The 17,672-nt window shown below is 30.2% G+C and overlaps 2 protein-coding genes across 2 annotated transcripts; both read right to left on the reverse strand.

Annotated features, from left to right (window-relative positions):
• Window positions 1-10,275: 10,275 nt before the first annotated feature.
• LOC100214466 (uncharacterized) lies at window positions 10,276-14,976 on the reverse strand. Its single transcript, XM_065818326.1, has 4 exons — window positions 14,404-14,976; window positions 13,770-14,295; window positions 10,883-11,094; window positions 10,276-10,808 (listed from the first exon to the last, which is right to left on the reverse strand). Exons 1-4 carry the CDS (start codon window positions 14,719-14,721, stop codon window positions 10,458-10,460), a joined length of 1,407 nt encoding a protein of 468 aa, XP_065674398.1. The 5' UTR covers window positions 14,722-14,976; the 3' UTR covers window positions 10,276-10,457.
• Window positions 14,977-16,836: 1,860 nt separating this feature from the next.
• LOC136090976 (zinc finger MYM-type protein 1-like) lies at window positions 16,837-17,472 on the reverse strand. The gene has a single exon (XM_065817958.1). It carries the CDS (start codon window positions 17,470-17,472, stop codon window positions 16,837-16,839), a length of 636 nt encoding a protein of 211 aa, XP_065674030.1.
• Between the last annotated feature and the right edge of the window lie 200 nt (window positions 17,473-17,672).

Below are 17,672 nucleotides of genomic sequence, written 5' to 3' on the forward strand. Positions count from 1 at the left end.
CTTGATCTTAAATATGTTGATTCTAAGAATCAGTTGCTAAAAATTGCTGTTGACGGGGGAAGTGGTTTTATCAAATTTTGTTTAAATATAGTTAATGTCAATGAAATTTTTGAAAATTACGGCAAAGTTGAAATAGATTACCTTAAAACAAACCTGGTAACAGCTTGCAGGGCTTTATATAAAGATGGTTTAAAAAAAGTATTCAAAGATCGTCCGTAAATGCTTCATTTCTTCTTCTGGTAGCTCCAGAAATCCCAGAAAGATATTTAAACATTAAAATATCATTTGAAAAATTAAATTTTGAAAAATTTTAGCACATTGTGGTATACGACATAAGGCTTAGTCAAATTCTGACAGGTATATTTCCAAGTAGCAGTTCAATTCATCCCTGTTATGTATGTGAGTGGGATAGAAGAGAAACTTGGACAAATGCTTCATATAGAACTTTCGAGAGCTGTCAAAGCAACTATGCACAAATCAAAGAATCTGGTTCAAAATATAAGTGTGCACAATATTTTAAGAATTTTATAAACCCTGTATTTGTTCATGGAAACCCCTCTGAATTTCTTGTAGATAGACTTGTTTTGCCGGAGCTTCATATAATGGAGGTAACTGTCAATCATGTAATAGGTAACATGGAGTGGATTGCAAATTATAAGGACTGGTCAGCATAGTGGAAAACTTAATGGAAATTCTTCTCGAAAAATTCCTAAAAAGTGGGAAGTCTTTAATGATAAGCTGCCAATTAAACTAAAGACTTTTGGAGAATGCTTAAGATTGTTAAATTTAATTGTTGAGTCTTGCATTTAATCCGGACTTGATGAAAACTTTCAAACTAATATCGAAAATTTAAAAGCCTGCTATAAAAATTTGATGTTGGAACATAGTATTACTTTAACACCAAAATTTCATATCCTGTTCAATCATGTATCTGAATTCAGTAAATCAAAAAAAATGGGCTCAAAAATTCGACTGCAATGTTTAAATAAGTGCGTTGAAGCCGTAGCGCAGCGGTTAGTGCGCTTGCCTCAGAAGCCAGAAATTCGTTGTTCAACGCCACCTCTGGGCAAATATTACAACATCGGTAAGGAAAGAGACTCTTTTTTTTTTTTTTTAGGTTATTTAGGTGCTCCCAAAAGTTCTTACGGTCTTATCACGGGGCACCACGAGAGAGCATTTAAGCATTTAACTAGAAGTTCACGCCTCCTTCCTTACCAATATCGCTTTTGAACTAGAGCTAGCGTCAAATTTGGACTAGATTTTTTAGATTAATAAATTTTATTGTAGAGTATTTTAAAGAGACAAAGATTTTTTATGCGTAGAGATTGCATGCAATGACGATTTGAGGGGGAGGGTCAAAAAACATCGGACCTCTGAGTTCTGAGCCAGAACTCTAGCCATTGCGCCATTGCTGCTCAAATGCTCTTCCTCTTCTTCTCTTTTTTAAATTTGAAAAAAAAAAAAAAGAATCTTACTTACCACAACCTTGTTAGGACACTTTTGACTTTATAAATCAATATATTAAAAAAGAGGAGGGGGGGGGGGAATCCGTAAAAATTACCGTTTCTTAAAAATAAAAAAAAGGTCCTTAAAAACTAAAATTCACTCGACTAAATTTTGTCAAATACTAGACTAGCTGTCTAAATTTGTCGAAAAACCGACTATAACTTAAAAATCACCTTCTTTGAGGGGGTAAAACATATCCTTCCCCAACACACCCTCCCCCTCAAATCGTCATTGCATGCAATCTCTACGCATAAAAAAACCTTTGTCTCTTTAAAATACTCTACAATAAAATTTATTAATCTAAAAAATACTTTAATATTTGTATTTTTTATGAATATTTTGCATCGTAGTTGAGAGAGTAAAAGCTAGAAATATGTTACACACAAGCTCAAAAGACAAGTTAACGCGGAAAACGTCTACTTTTGTTATTTTACAAAAGTAATGTAAGTAAAAGTAAAATTTAAATTAACTGAGCGTTTTATTGTTTTTTCGAAAAATTGCTCAATTCTGACTGTAATTATTTGACTGAAAGATGTGCACTTTTTGCTTGTGGGTCTTTATTATCTTATATTTTTTGTTGAAATATTTAAAGAATACCCAAATACAACGGTGATAAAACACATATTTTTGAAACAAAGAAATGAATTTTATAAATCTATGTAATAACCATGAAGTTTATTGCCATTAAAATCTTTAAAAGTTTCCGGAAATTTTGAGCAAAATTTCCCAGAAATTTTCAACACTAGTTGTTACCATATTCGTCCGCAGAAAATTTTCTGAGGGTGGGGGTCCGGGTTCAAAATATTTTTAACAGATTTTTTTTTTCTCTCTTTTATTTTCAATTTAATACGCTAAATTTAAGCAATATATACAATAAAGAAAAATATATATATATTTAAAACAACAACTTCAATTCTTGTTAAAAATAAAATTTGATTTTAAATAGATGTTGTAATTTTTTTGTGAATACTGCGTTTACTATATACATTCATTGTGCCATCAAAAAAATTAGTAATTAAATTAGCTGTAGTAATTACAATAGCAGCAATTCCTTTAATGACACAATGAATGTATATAGTAAACGCAGTTTACTATATACATTCTTAAAAAACAAATCACAAAAAACATACATTTATTTAAAATTAAGTTTATTTTTTAACAATAACTGAAGTGGTCTAGTTTCAATACTAAACATACCAATAATTTTATCTATAAAGTCTTTTTTTTTTGCAGTTTATTTTGTCTCTGTGTATGCTTAACATGCACAATCCTGAGAGACGGTCATTTGACATCATTGACCTTTTTTTTTACTCAACGTAATGTTCTAACCAATCGATTCACCGTGCATGTTGTTGCTGGTAAAGTTATCATTAGTAAGACATACCTGATACCTAATATTATAAGTTGATGAACCTTGACTATTGTTATGTTCTCAAGCGTTCCAAAATAAAATTAACTCAGGGCCTCAGTTTTCAAAATTAATCAAAATTATTCTTAATCAACTTGAAAAGTCTGACTAATTTGTTTAAGTATGGCTGAGTAATGCGAAATAAATGTGCTGGATTTTGATAAGCATTAAAGCTGATGTGCATTTATCATGTAATTTCATTTGTATGCAATGAAGATACTTCCTGATGAAAATAAATATCTTTAAATTTACTACTAAAAACTCAAACACTTTATTACTTGCTTGTCCATCTTGTCTCCGACAGAAGAGGAATATTTGTGACAGAAGATCTCTGTTTTGGCCTTTTTTCGAAAAAATGCAGTAATTGCTTTAAAAATGCCAATAGTATTTTGTACCACTGCAAAATCTTTTAGATCAATACCTACGAGATTAAGTTTATGTGAAGCGTAGTGAACAAAAACGGCTTTGGGTAAATCATTTGAATTTTTTACCTAAATATCATTTTCTTTTCCAGTCCGTGTGGAGCACCTATCATAACCTTGACCGAGCAAATTATTAAGGAGAAGGCCAATTGTTTTGCATTTCTAAATGATGTAATTAAATATTATAGCAACGTTGTATTTTTCAGCGGTAAAAATCCAAGAAATTCATCACAAATCATAGCCTTCTCTTTAGACGTATTAACAAACCACACTCTCAGTAATATTGAGTTTCTAAAATATCTGCTGTTTCATCGACCGAGACCGAGAATTCAACCGACCGAGACCGAGAATTTAACAGCATTGTTGGCAGTTTTTTTCAATATCTTCTTGCAGAGCATGTTTAGACAAGTTAAATAAATAGTTCTGCGTTCGATGTGAGGTATAACGGGCATATTCAGCTGCTGTATCAAAAAATATTTTTTTTAAATACGTCTCCTCCTTCAATTTATACTCATAACGTTGTTAAACATTTTTTATTATATTTTTTACGTAATACCAAGTCATTTGTTTCACAAAATTTTAAAAATAATAAGATACAGCTTCTTTTAGTGATTTAATAGTTCGTTTTACTGAACTCTCAGGCAAAGAATATTTTTATTTAGATCTCTTATTGTTGATGCCAAGTGTTCAGCACCTCGCTGAGCCCCACGATACCATGCTGAGCTGGCATTATTTTTGGCACAATCAGTAAAAATTTTATACTTTGTGAAAAGATTAGTATTAAAGACAACTTGCATTTTTTTAAACTGGTTGTGGAAATTTGGCACAAAATACTCAAAACAACTTTTTATCAAGGTGAATATAATAACCATCGAGTTTACTAGGTATTTAAAAAATGTCACCTTTTAAATCGTAGGGTGGAATTGGCTGGTAAAGATCAGTTAGGAAACAATACTTAAGGTCAATAGAAAGTTTCGTAGTTCATTTTACAAAGAGTCCAATGTCATAATTTAATCTAGTATCTCCACTTTAAGTTTGTCAGCTTCTTGTTTGAGAGATCTTTATTGTGTTATCTTTATGTTAAACACAACCACTAAAAGAATAAATGTTTTAGTTAAAACGTGTATACGAAATAAATGTGAAAGTAGAAAATCAACTAACAACAAGTACTCCTCAATTTTTATTTCGAAGCAAGTAATAATTTAATACGATAAAATAAGAAGATCAAACATTAAAAAAAAAATTAATTATTCCTGTGGGAATCTAATAAAATTTTGAGCCTTTGCTTTAGTGGTACCCATACGCTTGCGCACAGAATAAGAATCAAAACTATTTGATGCTTTTTTAAATGATATTTTAATATCTTTAATGTTTCTGCAAAGATTTTATTTTTTCATTTTTCTTTTAATAATAGCCCAGAGTTTCAATAACTCTCAATTCTGGGCAGTTTGGAGGATTTTCTGTTTTAGGCACAAATTTCACATTATTCTTTCTATATCATTCCATAGCTTTCATTTCTATATCATTCCACAACAATAATGAATTGAAGCTAAATCAGGCCAGAACGCAGGTCTATTATTGTATGATTTAATGAGAGGTAAAAGGCGTTTTTGTAAACATTCTTTAACATATATTTGAACAGAAAGTGTGGACTGAGAAAAATAAGGTGCTTGATTTTTTACAAACTTACGGTTATTCACAATAAACAATAAAAGGATAGCGAAACTATCACTACAGAATTTGCAAATATGCTTAAAAAATTATTAAACACTCCTCGAATAGCATAAAGCAATATAACCCGAAAAATCCCACCGTGCACAAAGCATAATAATGTAATAAAAGCTGAACAAAATATTAAAGAAGCTATTTCTGCCTAAAAATCAAACAAGTCTAGCAACTCATTTGGTATCTCAGCTGAACATTTGAAACACGCAAATTGTGACGCATTGACGCAGTGGCTAAGAAATTTTTTTCCCAATGATGGATGAAATCAATGTCTTCATCCATCATTAAACCACTAATTTAATCATACAAATAGCCATTGATTAATCCAAACAACTATCGAGGTATTAGTATAATACCGATTTTTACAAAAATTCTAGAAAATCTGATTTTAATAATATGTCCGGAGATTAAGAACACTCACCCGCTACAATTTGAATTTAAATTTAATTTTTCAACCCTACATGCAGAATTTGTAATTATTGAAACTAATAAACATTACAATAATTCACCTGTTTATTTAGGCTCCTTGGATACAGAAAAAGCCTTTGATAGCTTTAAGATCGTTTATGTATATTAAAAACAAAAGAGGTGCAAGTATGGAACCTTGGGGAACACTTTTTTTCCATGAGCGATTGCATTGCTTTCTGTCTAGTAAAAAATTTTTGAACCAGTTTAGTGCAACACCTTTTATCCCATATTTTTCCATTTTCCTAATTAAGATAGCGTGATCTACCGTGTCAAATGCCTTAGATAAATCAACAAAGACTCCAAGAACGTATTTTTTGTTTTCAAAGGAGTCATTTATATTATTTATAAGATCAAGAATTGCGTGTTCATTTAGGATTTTGTTATTTGTTTGATATTTATACAGTTTATTGTATATTACTCTCTTCAAAAGTTTTGAAAATACAGGAAGCACTGAGATAGGTCTGTAGTTATTTAGTGTAAATGCATCACCGGTTTTAATATTGGTATTACCTTACTTTATTGGACAGAAAAGTTTTCAATATTGGTATTACTCTTACTTTATTGGACAGAAAAAAGCATATTCAACGAGGTCATCATAACATTTTGAAGATCTCTTAATGATATCTAAGAGAGACTTTTCTTTTATTAAATATTTAGGTGCTTCAAAAGACCCTAAGGGTCTTATCACAGAGCACCGAGGACTAGTAGTAACCAAAAAGTTCACACTTTCAATTATACATATATGTTCAGAGCCGGCATCAAACAACGAACTTCCAGTTTTGAAACCATAATTCTAAACACTGTACCACGGCTGCCAAGTTTCCCAAGATTTTTTGAAAAATTAAAGATACAATAAAGTTTCCGTTTCATGCCTCTTATTCTTAACAAAGAAGGATTATTAAAAAATGCCCAAGTTCTAAGAAATATAATTAAACTTTAAATTGCTTCTGCAGTGAATGGCGCTTTAAAACTTTAAAAAACAGAAGAAAACTTATTTTTTTAATATTTCGCCGTTAAATAATATTTACCATTAGAAAGTAAATGAATAAAAGATTTACATGACCAGATAAAAAAAAGACTATCACTAAGCCCTATAAAAAAGACAATCACTAAGCCATATAAAAAAAACTATCACGTAATAACATTAAACACAAAATCAAAAGATAAAATTATTTTTTAGTACCATTAAAATTTATTGAAAATATAATTAAATAGGTATTAACTAACAAACCAAAAACAAACAAAAAAAACTCTTCCATACCATATAATATTTATGTAATTGAATATATATATATATATATATATATATATATATATATATATATATATATATATATATATATATATATATATATATATATATATATATATATATATATATATATATATATACGTATATATGTAATACCTATAGGTATTATATATAGGTATACCTATATACAGTATTGGACAAAACATTTGCAACCAACATTGAGCAATGCTAAAAAGTGTTCCTAATTTTACATGTCTTAAAAACGAAACGAACTATACTACCACAGCAAACAGTTCAGGAGTCTGGAGTCATAGCATGTCATGATATGAGCAATCAGCTGACAGGTGACAGAACACAGGCAGAATTTCGTTGACAAGTGCCATTTTGCAGCGGGCAAAACAAGTGCAACTTTTTTAGTTTGTTTCATTTTCTTAAGTCTGGTCCGTGTCAACGTCACGGAAGTTTTTGAATAATTAAAGGAAGTATCCAGAAGTTTCCAGAAGCATGCAGAAGCTTCCAGAAGTTTCCAGAAGAAGCATCTGGAAGCATCCTAGTAGCATCCAGAAATATCCAGAAACATTCAGAAGCATCTAGACGCATCCAGATGCTTCCAGACGCATCGAAAAAAGCATCTAGAATCTTCCAGAACAGGTTCACACAGGTTCATTTTACTATATAAGAGACATGTAAATCGACATGTAATTCAGTCAGTATATGGAAGTCAATCAGACAGTATTAGCAAGACAGTTTATCGAAGTGAGTTTTATCAAAGTGTTTTATCGAAGAACATCAATACAAGAAGCGAAATACAACAAGTGTTTTATTACATCAATACAGTCCACATCCAACCAAGACGTTGTGTTCCACAGAGCATTATTGTATCATCACAAGGTAAATGTAACACGGTAAGCCTTGAGAAGCGTGATTATTTATTTTTATTATTTTTATGACTTTAAGTGCAAAAATGGCTACCGACAGTCTTGGATTGGAACTAAGAAAGAAAATTATTGGCGATTACATAAGTGGAATGTCACAAAAAAATATTTGTGATAAATATCGCGTGAAAAAATGGACCGTATCAAGACTATGTTCCAAATATCGTTCTACGGGGAAGTTGGCAGCAGATAACAAAGGCGGAAGACCGCGTTCCACCACTTCTAGAGAGGATTCTATGATCGTCAGATCCGTCAAGAAGGATCCCTGGATATCATCAGTCGAGATACAAAAGCAATTAGAGCTGCCTGTATTGGACCGAACAATCAGACGACGTGCTGTTGAAGCCGGGTTGTTTTCTCGACGCCCAGCAAAGAAACCGCTGATTTCACTAAAAAACCAGAAGAAAAGACTCCTGTTTGCTACATCTCATATTGACAGGAATGTGCAGAAATGGCGAATTGTCCTGTTCAGTGATGAATTGAAGTTCAACATCATTGGGAGCGATGGCATTTGCCGTGTACGCCGACCGGCCGGAAAACGCCTCGATTTACGTTACTGCCATAAGACCGTGAAGCATGGTGGAGGCAATGTAATGGTCTGGGGGTGTTTTTCTGCTAACGGTCTAGGTCCAATACATCGAAACGATGGAATAATGGACCGTTTCATGTATAAAAATATCCTGAAAAATGTTATGTTACCTCATGCTGAATGGAATATGCCAATAAAATGGGTTTTTCAGCAAGACAACGATCCGAAACACGCTGCAAAAGTAGTCAAGCAGTGGTTTCAAAACAACCACCTATCGGTGATGGATTGGCCACCTCAATCTCCGGATCTCAACCCTATTGAGAACCTGTTGTAGATCGTTAACCGCAGAATTAATCGTGAAGGTGTTTGTAATAAGGATCAACTGTTTGAACAAATCCAAAAGGCCTGGGCAGCGATTCTACAAAGTTTCATTGATCACCTGATCGAATCTATGCCTCGAAGATGCAAGGCTGTGATCAACAACAAAGGATTCGCCACGAAATATTGATAGCAAAATACAGCTTGGTCAACATTTTGTCGAGTTGCACTTGTTTTGTCCAGAAGGAAATCAATTTTTTTAATACTTTTGATTAATTTATTAATTTTCATGTACAAATAATGAACTTTGTGATGAATAAAACTTGAAGAACTTTGTCTCTAAACAGTTACATAGTTATTTCTCTAAATTGAAAAAATGTTATATATATATATATATATATATATATATATATATATATATATATATATATATATATATATATATATATATATATATATATATATATGTATATATATATAACGTACACACACACGCACAATGTGTGACTTACTATTTATACGCATGATATTTTAATTTTTAATCATAATAATATTATAAACACTACATGTATGACAAAGGAGATTTTAAGTTGTTTTATGTTTCTGACAATTTATGTAGTGGAGTTGCTTTGATTCAAAGTTTGAACGTTTTTTAAAGTTACCCTGTATGCAAAAAATGTATACAATAAATTTATTGTATACATTTTTACATTATAACATACTTTAAAGTATGTTATACTATAACAATAGAACTACTATAGTAGGCTTATAAACTTCTTTGGATTTTATATGCTTAATAAATTTATAAACAAAAATTATCCAACTTAAACAACAAGCTGCTACACTAGCTGAGGCAGTGTACAAAGTATTCTCACTAATTTTAATGATAAAAATATCCGAAATAATTAATTCATTTTTTAAGTAACAATAACAACCAATGAAAAAGAAAAACTTTAAATAATCAAAATATAAACTATTTTTAATACTTTAATGTTTGAACAGTTTCATATAAATTCTTGACATAATTACAAATATAACAAGATATAACAATTTCAATGATAAAAGAAAAAAAAAAGAAAAGAGAATTTATAAAAACAGGCAAGGGCTCAAATACGATTAATTAAAGTTATCACAAGCTTTGCATAGAGTGCCATGTAGATATTGCAAGTTAAAAATGAAATATTAGAAAAAAAGCTTCATAAACAATTGTAAAAAGTAAACTTGCATTCTAAAAAGTAGTGGCAATGGTACAATAGAAGTAAAGCAGAAAGTTATGTATCTTTTTACTTTCAAATGAAGATTAAGTTTGATTTATTTAGATTTAGTATTCTGTCGTATATGACAGAAATTATAGCCACCTAGAATTTACAAACCATTTGGTGAAGGAGGGGGGAGGGGGTTGTAAATTATGATCAAGTAAAAACCTTACATAACCGCAATTTTTAGAAATAAGAATTTTTTGATAAAACTCAGGGAGTGAGTGTTCTTGAATTGCATTTAAACAAGCGGAAAAACAAATGCTTCATATTTGTCGATTTTAAAAAGACTTTTTAAACTTTTTAATTTTTATTAACGTAACTAATAAATTCTTATAGCTGATAAAACCTTGTAGCTAATAAAACCTAGTAACTAATGAAACATTGTAGCTAATAAAACACCAATTAAAAAGTTTTTAACACTTTGTTGCAACTTCAACAATTATAAAAATAATCTGTAAAAATTTAGACATTCTTTCATTTAAGCAAACATATTTTTCTAAATAAGTAAAAAATTTTAAAAAATAATTAAATAATCTTTATAAATAACTAAATAGTTTTTAAAACAATAAGTTATAAATTTTGTTTTAATCTTTTTAACTCATCAGCTTTTTTGTAAACTTTTAAAATCTCTTTAGCTATAAACATTGCACCCTTAGCTCATCAGCTTTTTTTTTAATTAGGTTTGCAACAATTATAAACTCCCTCTTTGTGCTGAAAATTTGTGCAGAAACCCTTGTTGCCATTCGATTTTGGACAGTTAAAATAACAACTGCCACATTTTCTTCCTCCAAAAACTCCTTCATTAAGTTTGCTGGTGCATTAGGTGCATTTCCATAAACCTCAGTAAAAATATCTGGTAAATAAACAGTTCGCATATAAGGAGCTTTCATATCTGCAGGTATTTGAACTTCTTCAGTTTCCCATTTAGAAATGTATAATTTGACAACCCATTCTATAAGAGGTGGTATGTAGGAATGAAGATGATCCTAAAAAGAAATTAAATATTCATTAATTTTTTGTTTTTTAGATCTAAGTTAACAAAGTTTAATTGACAACTTACCAGTCCCCCAATACATTCAGTAAACTCATTTACAGCATAGCCAGCTGAAACCATTGCACTATAATTTTTTGTACCTTGCATGAAAAATCTCTCTTGAAAACCTCCGTATGTTGCATGTGAGATCCATGATGGTTTCATTTTATCATGCCACTTTTTATTTACGCACATAATAGCACAACTTTTTGGGGTGTAATACCATTTATGTAAATTGCCTAAAAAAATTTTACAGTATGAAAAATTACAAAAACTTGTTCTTGATTTTGATTTTTTTTTATAATCTTTATTAAAATTTATTTAGGAACATATTTTGCTGCAATATATTACTAATGCAAGGTTGGCTTTAAAGATTTATGAAAAAGTTTGTTGATTTAGAACAGTATAAACAACTTGTTTGTTTGTTTAGAACAATATGTTTTGTTATTTGTATGTAGTATATAGTTATGTAGAATGGAATACAGTTCTGTTATTTGTATGGAATGGTAAAAAAATCTGTTACTTGTATAGAATGTTAATTTTTTTGGTTTTTGGTAACAGAATAATGTTAAACATTTAACCCTAAAACTCCCAGAATTAAAATTTTCTATACAAGGGCTTGGCAAAAACCGGAAAATTTGAAAAAACCAGTTTTTGGTTTTTTGAAGTTGTAAAACTGGGGTTTGGTTATACACTATAAAAAAATTTGTTGATAACAAATTTGCTTTTGCTGTTTAATTATTTTAATTTGAGATTATTTCATTTAAGAATTTTAAATTAAAATATTATTTTAATTTGAGATTGTCAATCTCAAATTAAAAGAATTAAACAACAATAACAAAAAATTTAACTAAAAAAATACCAAAACAAAAAAGGTTGACAAAATACTTCAAGTTTTTGGTTGAATTCAATATAGTTACTTCAATGTTTTTTTTTAAATTGTTTTGATAATTATATTAATTTTAAATGTTTATATTAATTTAAATGTTAAAAAAATTTAGTCAGTATGTAATCTGATAATAACCGGTAGAAAAAATATTGAAATAAGTAAAACTAAATGCATTATCAAAGTGCTTTTCATAATTATATATATTTTCAGGTTATTTGTGCTTTCCACATTTCTTGTTAGCTTGTCAAAAGATTTTTTTTATGTATAATTAACAACTTTATGTAGTTTTCTTAGAAAAAAAAAAATTTTTGGTTTTAAGAAAACTAAATAAAAAACCAGCTAACTGGTTGTGGTTTTCGCCAGTTGACAAGCCTTAATCTAAACTACACAATTTTCCTTAATTTTGCTAGGTGTTTTCTTAAAATGAAATTGCGGTCCCCTAAATATGCGAGGCCTGAAACATATAAGCCCTATCCTGGTAAAACTATAACTAGAATCTTTTTCTTATCAATATTGATCTTTTTCTTATCAATACAGACCAATAGTGGTCTCTTTGCAATTTTGTTAAATGAAAAAATTATTTATTATTAATTTATTAAACAATTTTATAATTATTGTTCACAAATAAAACTTAAAAAATTTATCTTGCTTTCTAAATTTGTTTGAAAAATCAAGAGTATTTTTGCCTGTTTAAGGCTAAGACAAATTTCATTAAAGTAAAAATGTTTAATTGATACTGATATGTTTGTCTAATTGTAATAAAATCTTTTATTCAATTGTTTTAACTCAAGCAGTTCCAGCATTTTATTTTTCAGAGCTGTGCATTCATGTTTATGGGTTTACTTTACATGCTTTTGATCCACCTTTGATTCTTTGTGCTATTATTAATTATATTTGATCATTGAAATTGATTGCAAATTTAGGCAAATAATTTTGAGAACTTTATCTTAGCTTACATTCAATGTAATGATACAAATGCATTTGAATTACATTCAAATTATGTTTAAATTTTGTGTAAGTATTAAAAGATAAACCAAAATTTATGTTTTGGAGAGCCAAAAAAAAAACTTTTACTGCACATGCAGTAAAAGCTAAGAATTTATTCCTTAAAGTTGAAAAACAATATGGTATACCAAGTATTCTATGACCAAAGCTAAAAATTTTAAACTTCAGGCGTTTTTTCAAATATAACTTTGGTTAAATATTCTATCTAGCAGGGGGTTACAAGCTTTTTACTAGAAAAACATCTTAAATACTTCAAATCTCAAACTCTTCGTTTGTTTTAATAATCTTAAGAATCTTAAAACTTGATCGTAGAAAGTTTTTAATGAAAAACTTCAAAATTTCTTCATTTTTAGAAAAAACTTCAGAATTAAAATTTTTTCTTTTTGATTTTTGAAATCAAACTTTTATCATTATTGTTAAAAATTGTAAAAAAAAAAGGATTATATTACTAAAGACTATATTACTTATCAGGTTTTGAAATTTTTTTTACTTAATTTCAAGAAAATAATGAAAGTGGAATTTTAGATAGCTTGTGGCTACAAAAGAGAATGTGTTAATAAATTTTAACTATTTAAGGAATATAATTGAATAAAATATAAATAATATAATATATATTATAAATAGTATTAAAATTATTATAATTACTAAAAATAATGTTATTAAGGTAATTTTTTTTTTTTAATTATTATATTCGGGTTATATTTATAAGAACAAAAAATTAAAGAAAGATTTTTTGAAAAGAAAGCATTTCACGATTTAAAAAATGTAGTAATTATTTTAAATTGATTTTAGTTTATTTGTGCAAATCTTTATAAAATAATATATTACTTTATAAAGATTTGCACAAATTAAATTTTAATTTTTTTTTTTTTTTAATTTTTTAGTAAATAACTTCAAGTTTTTACTACTAAAAAGCAACATACATAGAATGATTGTTATATTAGAGTTATAAAACGCAACATTGCAATTTTGCAACAAACATTTTTAAAACAGATATATTTTTATGAAACCAATATATACCTAAGTAAACATCAACATTGTAGGAATCTATGTTCAAATAAAGTTGCCCAGGAGCATGTGCGCCATCAACAACAGATATAACATTATATTTTCTGCATATTTCACCCAGCTCTTTTATTGGCAAAACAACAGAGGACGCACTTGTTATATGATCAAACACTGCTAACTTCACGCAAGGGTAATTTAAAAATATTTCTTCAAATTTAATGAGTATATCATTTTTTGAAAAAAGAGGAAACTGCAAGTCAAGATCAACAACGTCAATATGGTACTCATTAGCAAGTACATCAATAGCTTTAACAACCGCACCATATGCAACACTGCGTAAACATAGAACAGCATCATTTTTTTTTAAGCAACTTAATAGAGAACGAAGCGAACATGTAATTGCTTCAGTAAGATTTTCAACAAATACAAGATTATCAGGTTCACAGCCTACTGCACTTGCAACAGTTACCCGACTTTGCTCATAACGTTTATGCAATGTTAAACGATTAAATAAATCTGGACAATATTCAAGCTCTTTCTAAAGTAGAACTGGTTTATTAATGAACTATTATTGCGTTTGGGCCTAAAAGAGCAAGTAGCACAACAAAAAAAAACGTTTTGATTAAACTATAATAAATTTGTTTACCTGAACATTAAACTGATACTGTTGAACTTTGATTGGAACTGTACCATATGAACCATAATTAACAATAACATAGGACTTTTTTGTCAAACAAATAGGATGTGATGGAAGTTTTACAAAAAATTCTCTTCTCATAAGAAAACCACAATTAAAAAATGGTCTAAGTAAATTATGAAAAAATTTAACAACGTAATTCTTTGACTTTCCAGACATGCTTAATTTTATTATTATGTTATAACCAAATTTTGTGCATATCATTACTCCACCAATACAGAGTACAACATGTAGATGTTTTTTATCAAGATGACTTATTCCTATCATTGTCAATTTGGTGAGGTAAAATAAAACTAAACGAGATTTCTTTTTTTCAAAAGTTATTGCTCAATAAAAAATATTAACGTATATCTGAATAATTTTATAGATTAGACGTTGGTAGATTTAGTGATTGTTCATCGAATAATAATAAGTTGCCAGATGGCGCACTTCATACCCAAGTGTTTTTATTTATCTGTATCCTACAATATCAAAATGTTAGGTAGAACATCGCGCTTTACATAGAGCTGATTTGTATACCGGTCTAGGTATGGGTCGGGTATCAACGGACCCAGACCCACAAAGTAAATTGGGTATGGATCCAGTACAGTTCTAATCAAAGTTCAACAGTATCAGTTTAATGTGCAGATAAACAACTAGATATGGGTACTGAGTGCAAAATATAAACAATCTTAGTTACATACGAGAACATAGTCTCAAACATATAAAATTCAAAACTTTTATTGTGTTCTCCTTCGTGAAAACCGGGTAACTAGTAATCCTAACGTTTAACTCTCGTTGTTTATTAAATTCATTATAAATTATAGTATCAATAAAATAACAGCAATAATTCAGCTATTCGTCAAGAAAACTTATCCTCGTAGGACAGCACTGCCCTTCATATCCTTTAACTTCAGGGGTTTCTTAAGGTTCTATCCTTGGCCCAATACTCTTTTTAATATACATTAACGATCTTCCAGATATTCTCACATCTAGGGTGGCATAGTTCACTGATGATACTACCATTTATTCTTGTCATGATAAGAAGCCAACACTCTCTGATTGATTGGAGGGGGCATTTCAGCTTGAAATGGATCTCACTTCTGCTACAGCATGGGGCTCACAGCAGCTGGTAAAATAAAACTCAATTTTTTCCGGCCAATTGTTATCACAATAACTTAGATCTTCCTATATTTATGAACGGTAATGTACTCGATAAGTCATATACCCTTCATCTTCTAGGATTAACTTTTACTTCCGCTCATTCTTGGAAACCATATATCAAATCGTTTCGCATCTGCTAAGGTTGCATCTCTTTATCGAGCTCGACACTTTCTTACTCCGGATTCTAATCTCTATCTCTTTAAATCTCAAATCTAGCCTGGTATGGAATACTGTTGCCATATCTAGGTGCAAAAACACATTGTAAATAAAGTTGGACCTGCTTTTGCAGCTAACCTCCAACCACTATCACATCGTCGTAACCTTGCTTCTCTTTCTCTTTTCAATAAATACTATAATGGGCACTGCTCTAAAGAGCCAGCGTCTGTTGTGTCATCTACTAAAATTCATTCTTGTGTTACTCGTCATTTAACTAGTTCTCATCCACAAAAAAAAACTGCAACTGTCCTTATAAAAACCTATTTCCATCATTTAATTAATGCTTAACGGAAGAAAAAAACACATATAAACTTTAGTTCAATCTAAAGAACATCGTACTGATTTATGACGTCTATAAGACGTTTTATAGAATTCTTACAGATGTCTGTGACTGCTGGGTTGAAGTTAAACAATTCATTAACGACTCAAAGTCAATTTTCTCCGCAAATTCACGTTTAATTGAAATTGATTTATTCGTTTGTTGTCGTTGATCGTAGATAACTTTTGATAATCTTTAGTCTACTAAAATTTCTCTTATCATAAGCAAAAGTAACAGAAGGAGCCAAGTAGATTTTGTAGAGTATGGAGAAGTTATGAAGACGTGGTGTTATTTGTTTCTCAATTAAGAATTACGTATTTCATTTGTAATTTAGCCGTCAGTGCTTATGATATTGATGTGTAAATCTTTATGACTAAACTTATATAGAGAGCAAAACCAAATGTTTTAGAGGCCGGATTACTATCTTAGGAGACGTATGTGCATGCGCTTATGGGGAGGGGGTAGCTCGCCCCCATCCCTATGCTGAATTGGCCACTGGTTCTACCAGCGTTAATAAGGCTCAGGGCCGTACCAGGCCAACTTTGCGCTTCGGGCAAGCAAATAAAATTGCGCCCCCCTCCCAAAAAAATATACAAAAAACACATTATATATATATATATTTACATGAAAAAAAATTAATTATTGATCACAAAATTTATCGCATCAAGTTAAAAGAACAATTTGTCACCAATGTTTCACAAACTTCAGTTCAAAGTCACTTTTCTGGCTTTTTTGGAAGCAAAGTCACTAATGACATCGTCAAAATCAAGTGCGTTGGCCACTTCATGTTCAATTGAAACTACTGCCAAACAAGACAAACGTTCTTGGCCCATAGTTGATCTCAAATAGTTTTTTATGATCTTAAGTTTACTGAAACTTCTTTCACACGTAGCAACTGTAACTGGTAAGGTGAGGAAGATGCGAATAGCAATTGCCGTGTTAGGATAAGCATCAGTCAATGAGTATTTATGAATGAGCTGCAAAATGTCCATCAGGCTAGATTTTTCAAAGTTTTCCATCATGGCAGCAGCTTGATATTTAAAGCTTGCCATTTCTGACTGGAAATCTGAAGAATCTAAATCTGCCTTGTAAATTTTAGACAAATTTTTGGCTTTAGTCTTAAGTTCATCCACTGAACTTTTGGAGAGAGAATGTCCACTGAGGAAGTCAAAATCTGAGGATACTGCAGGCATAGCTTCAAACTGCCACTCAATTTGTGTGAGAATGCTGTCAAACACAAGGTTGCACTGGGATCCGAAATCTGTTTCTGGTGACAAACGGCAAAAGTCATCTTCAGCTTCATAAAGTGCCATCTGCTTCACTTTGCGCTTTCTCTTCATAGGAAAGTTTCTTCAATTCCAATTTGGATAGCTGTTTCTGCAGCAGCTTTGATAATGTTGTCCCCCCCCAACATCTCTCAGATTCTGAATGGAAGCCTTCAGCCCTTTCATTTTTTTTGCTGCAATGTCAATTGAAATGTTTTTAGACTGAAGCAGTTTGTTTTCCCGGTCAAATAAAGAAAGAATTTGACACCAAAAAT

This window comes from Hydra vulgaris, chromosome 14 (assembly GCF_038396675.1).
Source record: "Hydra vulgaris chromosome 14, alternate assembly HydraT2T_AEP".
Classification (NCBI taxonomy): domain Eukaryota; kingdom Metazoa; phylum Cnidaria; class Hydrozoa; order Anthoathecata; family Hydridae; genus Hydra; species Hydra vulgaris.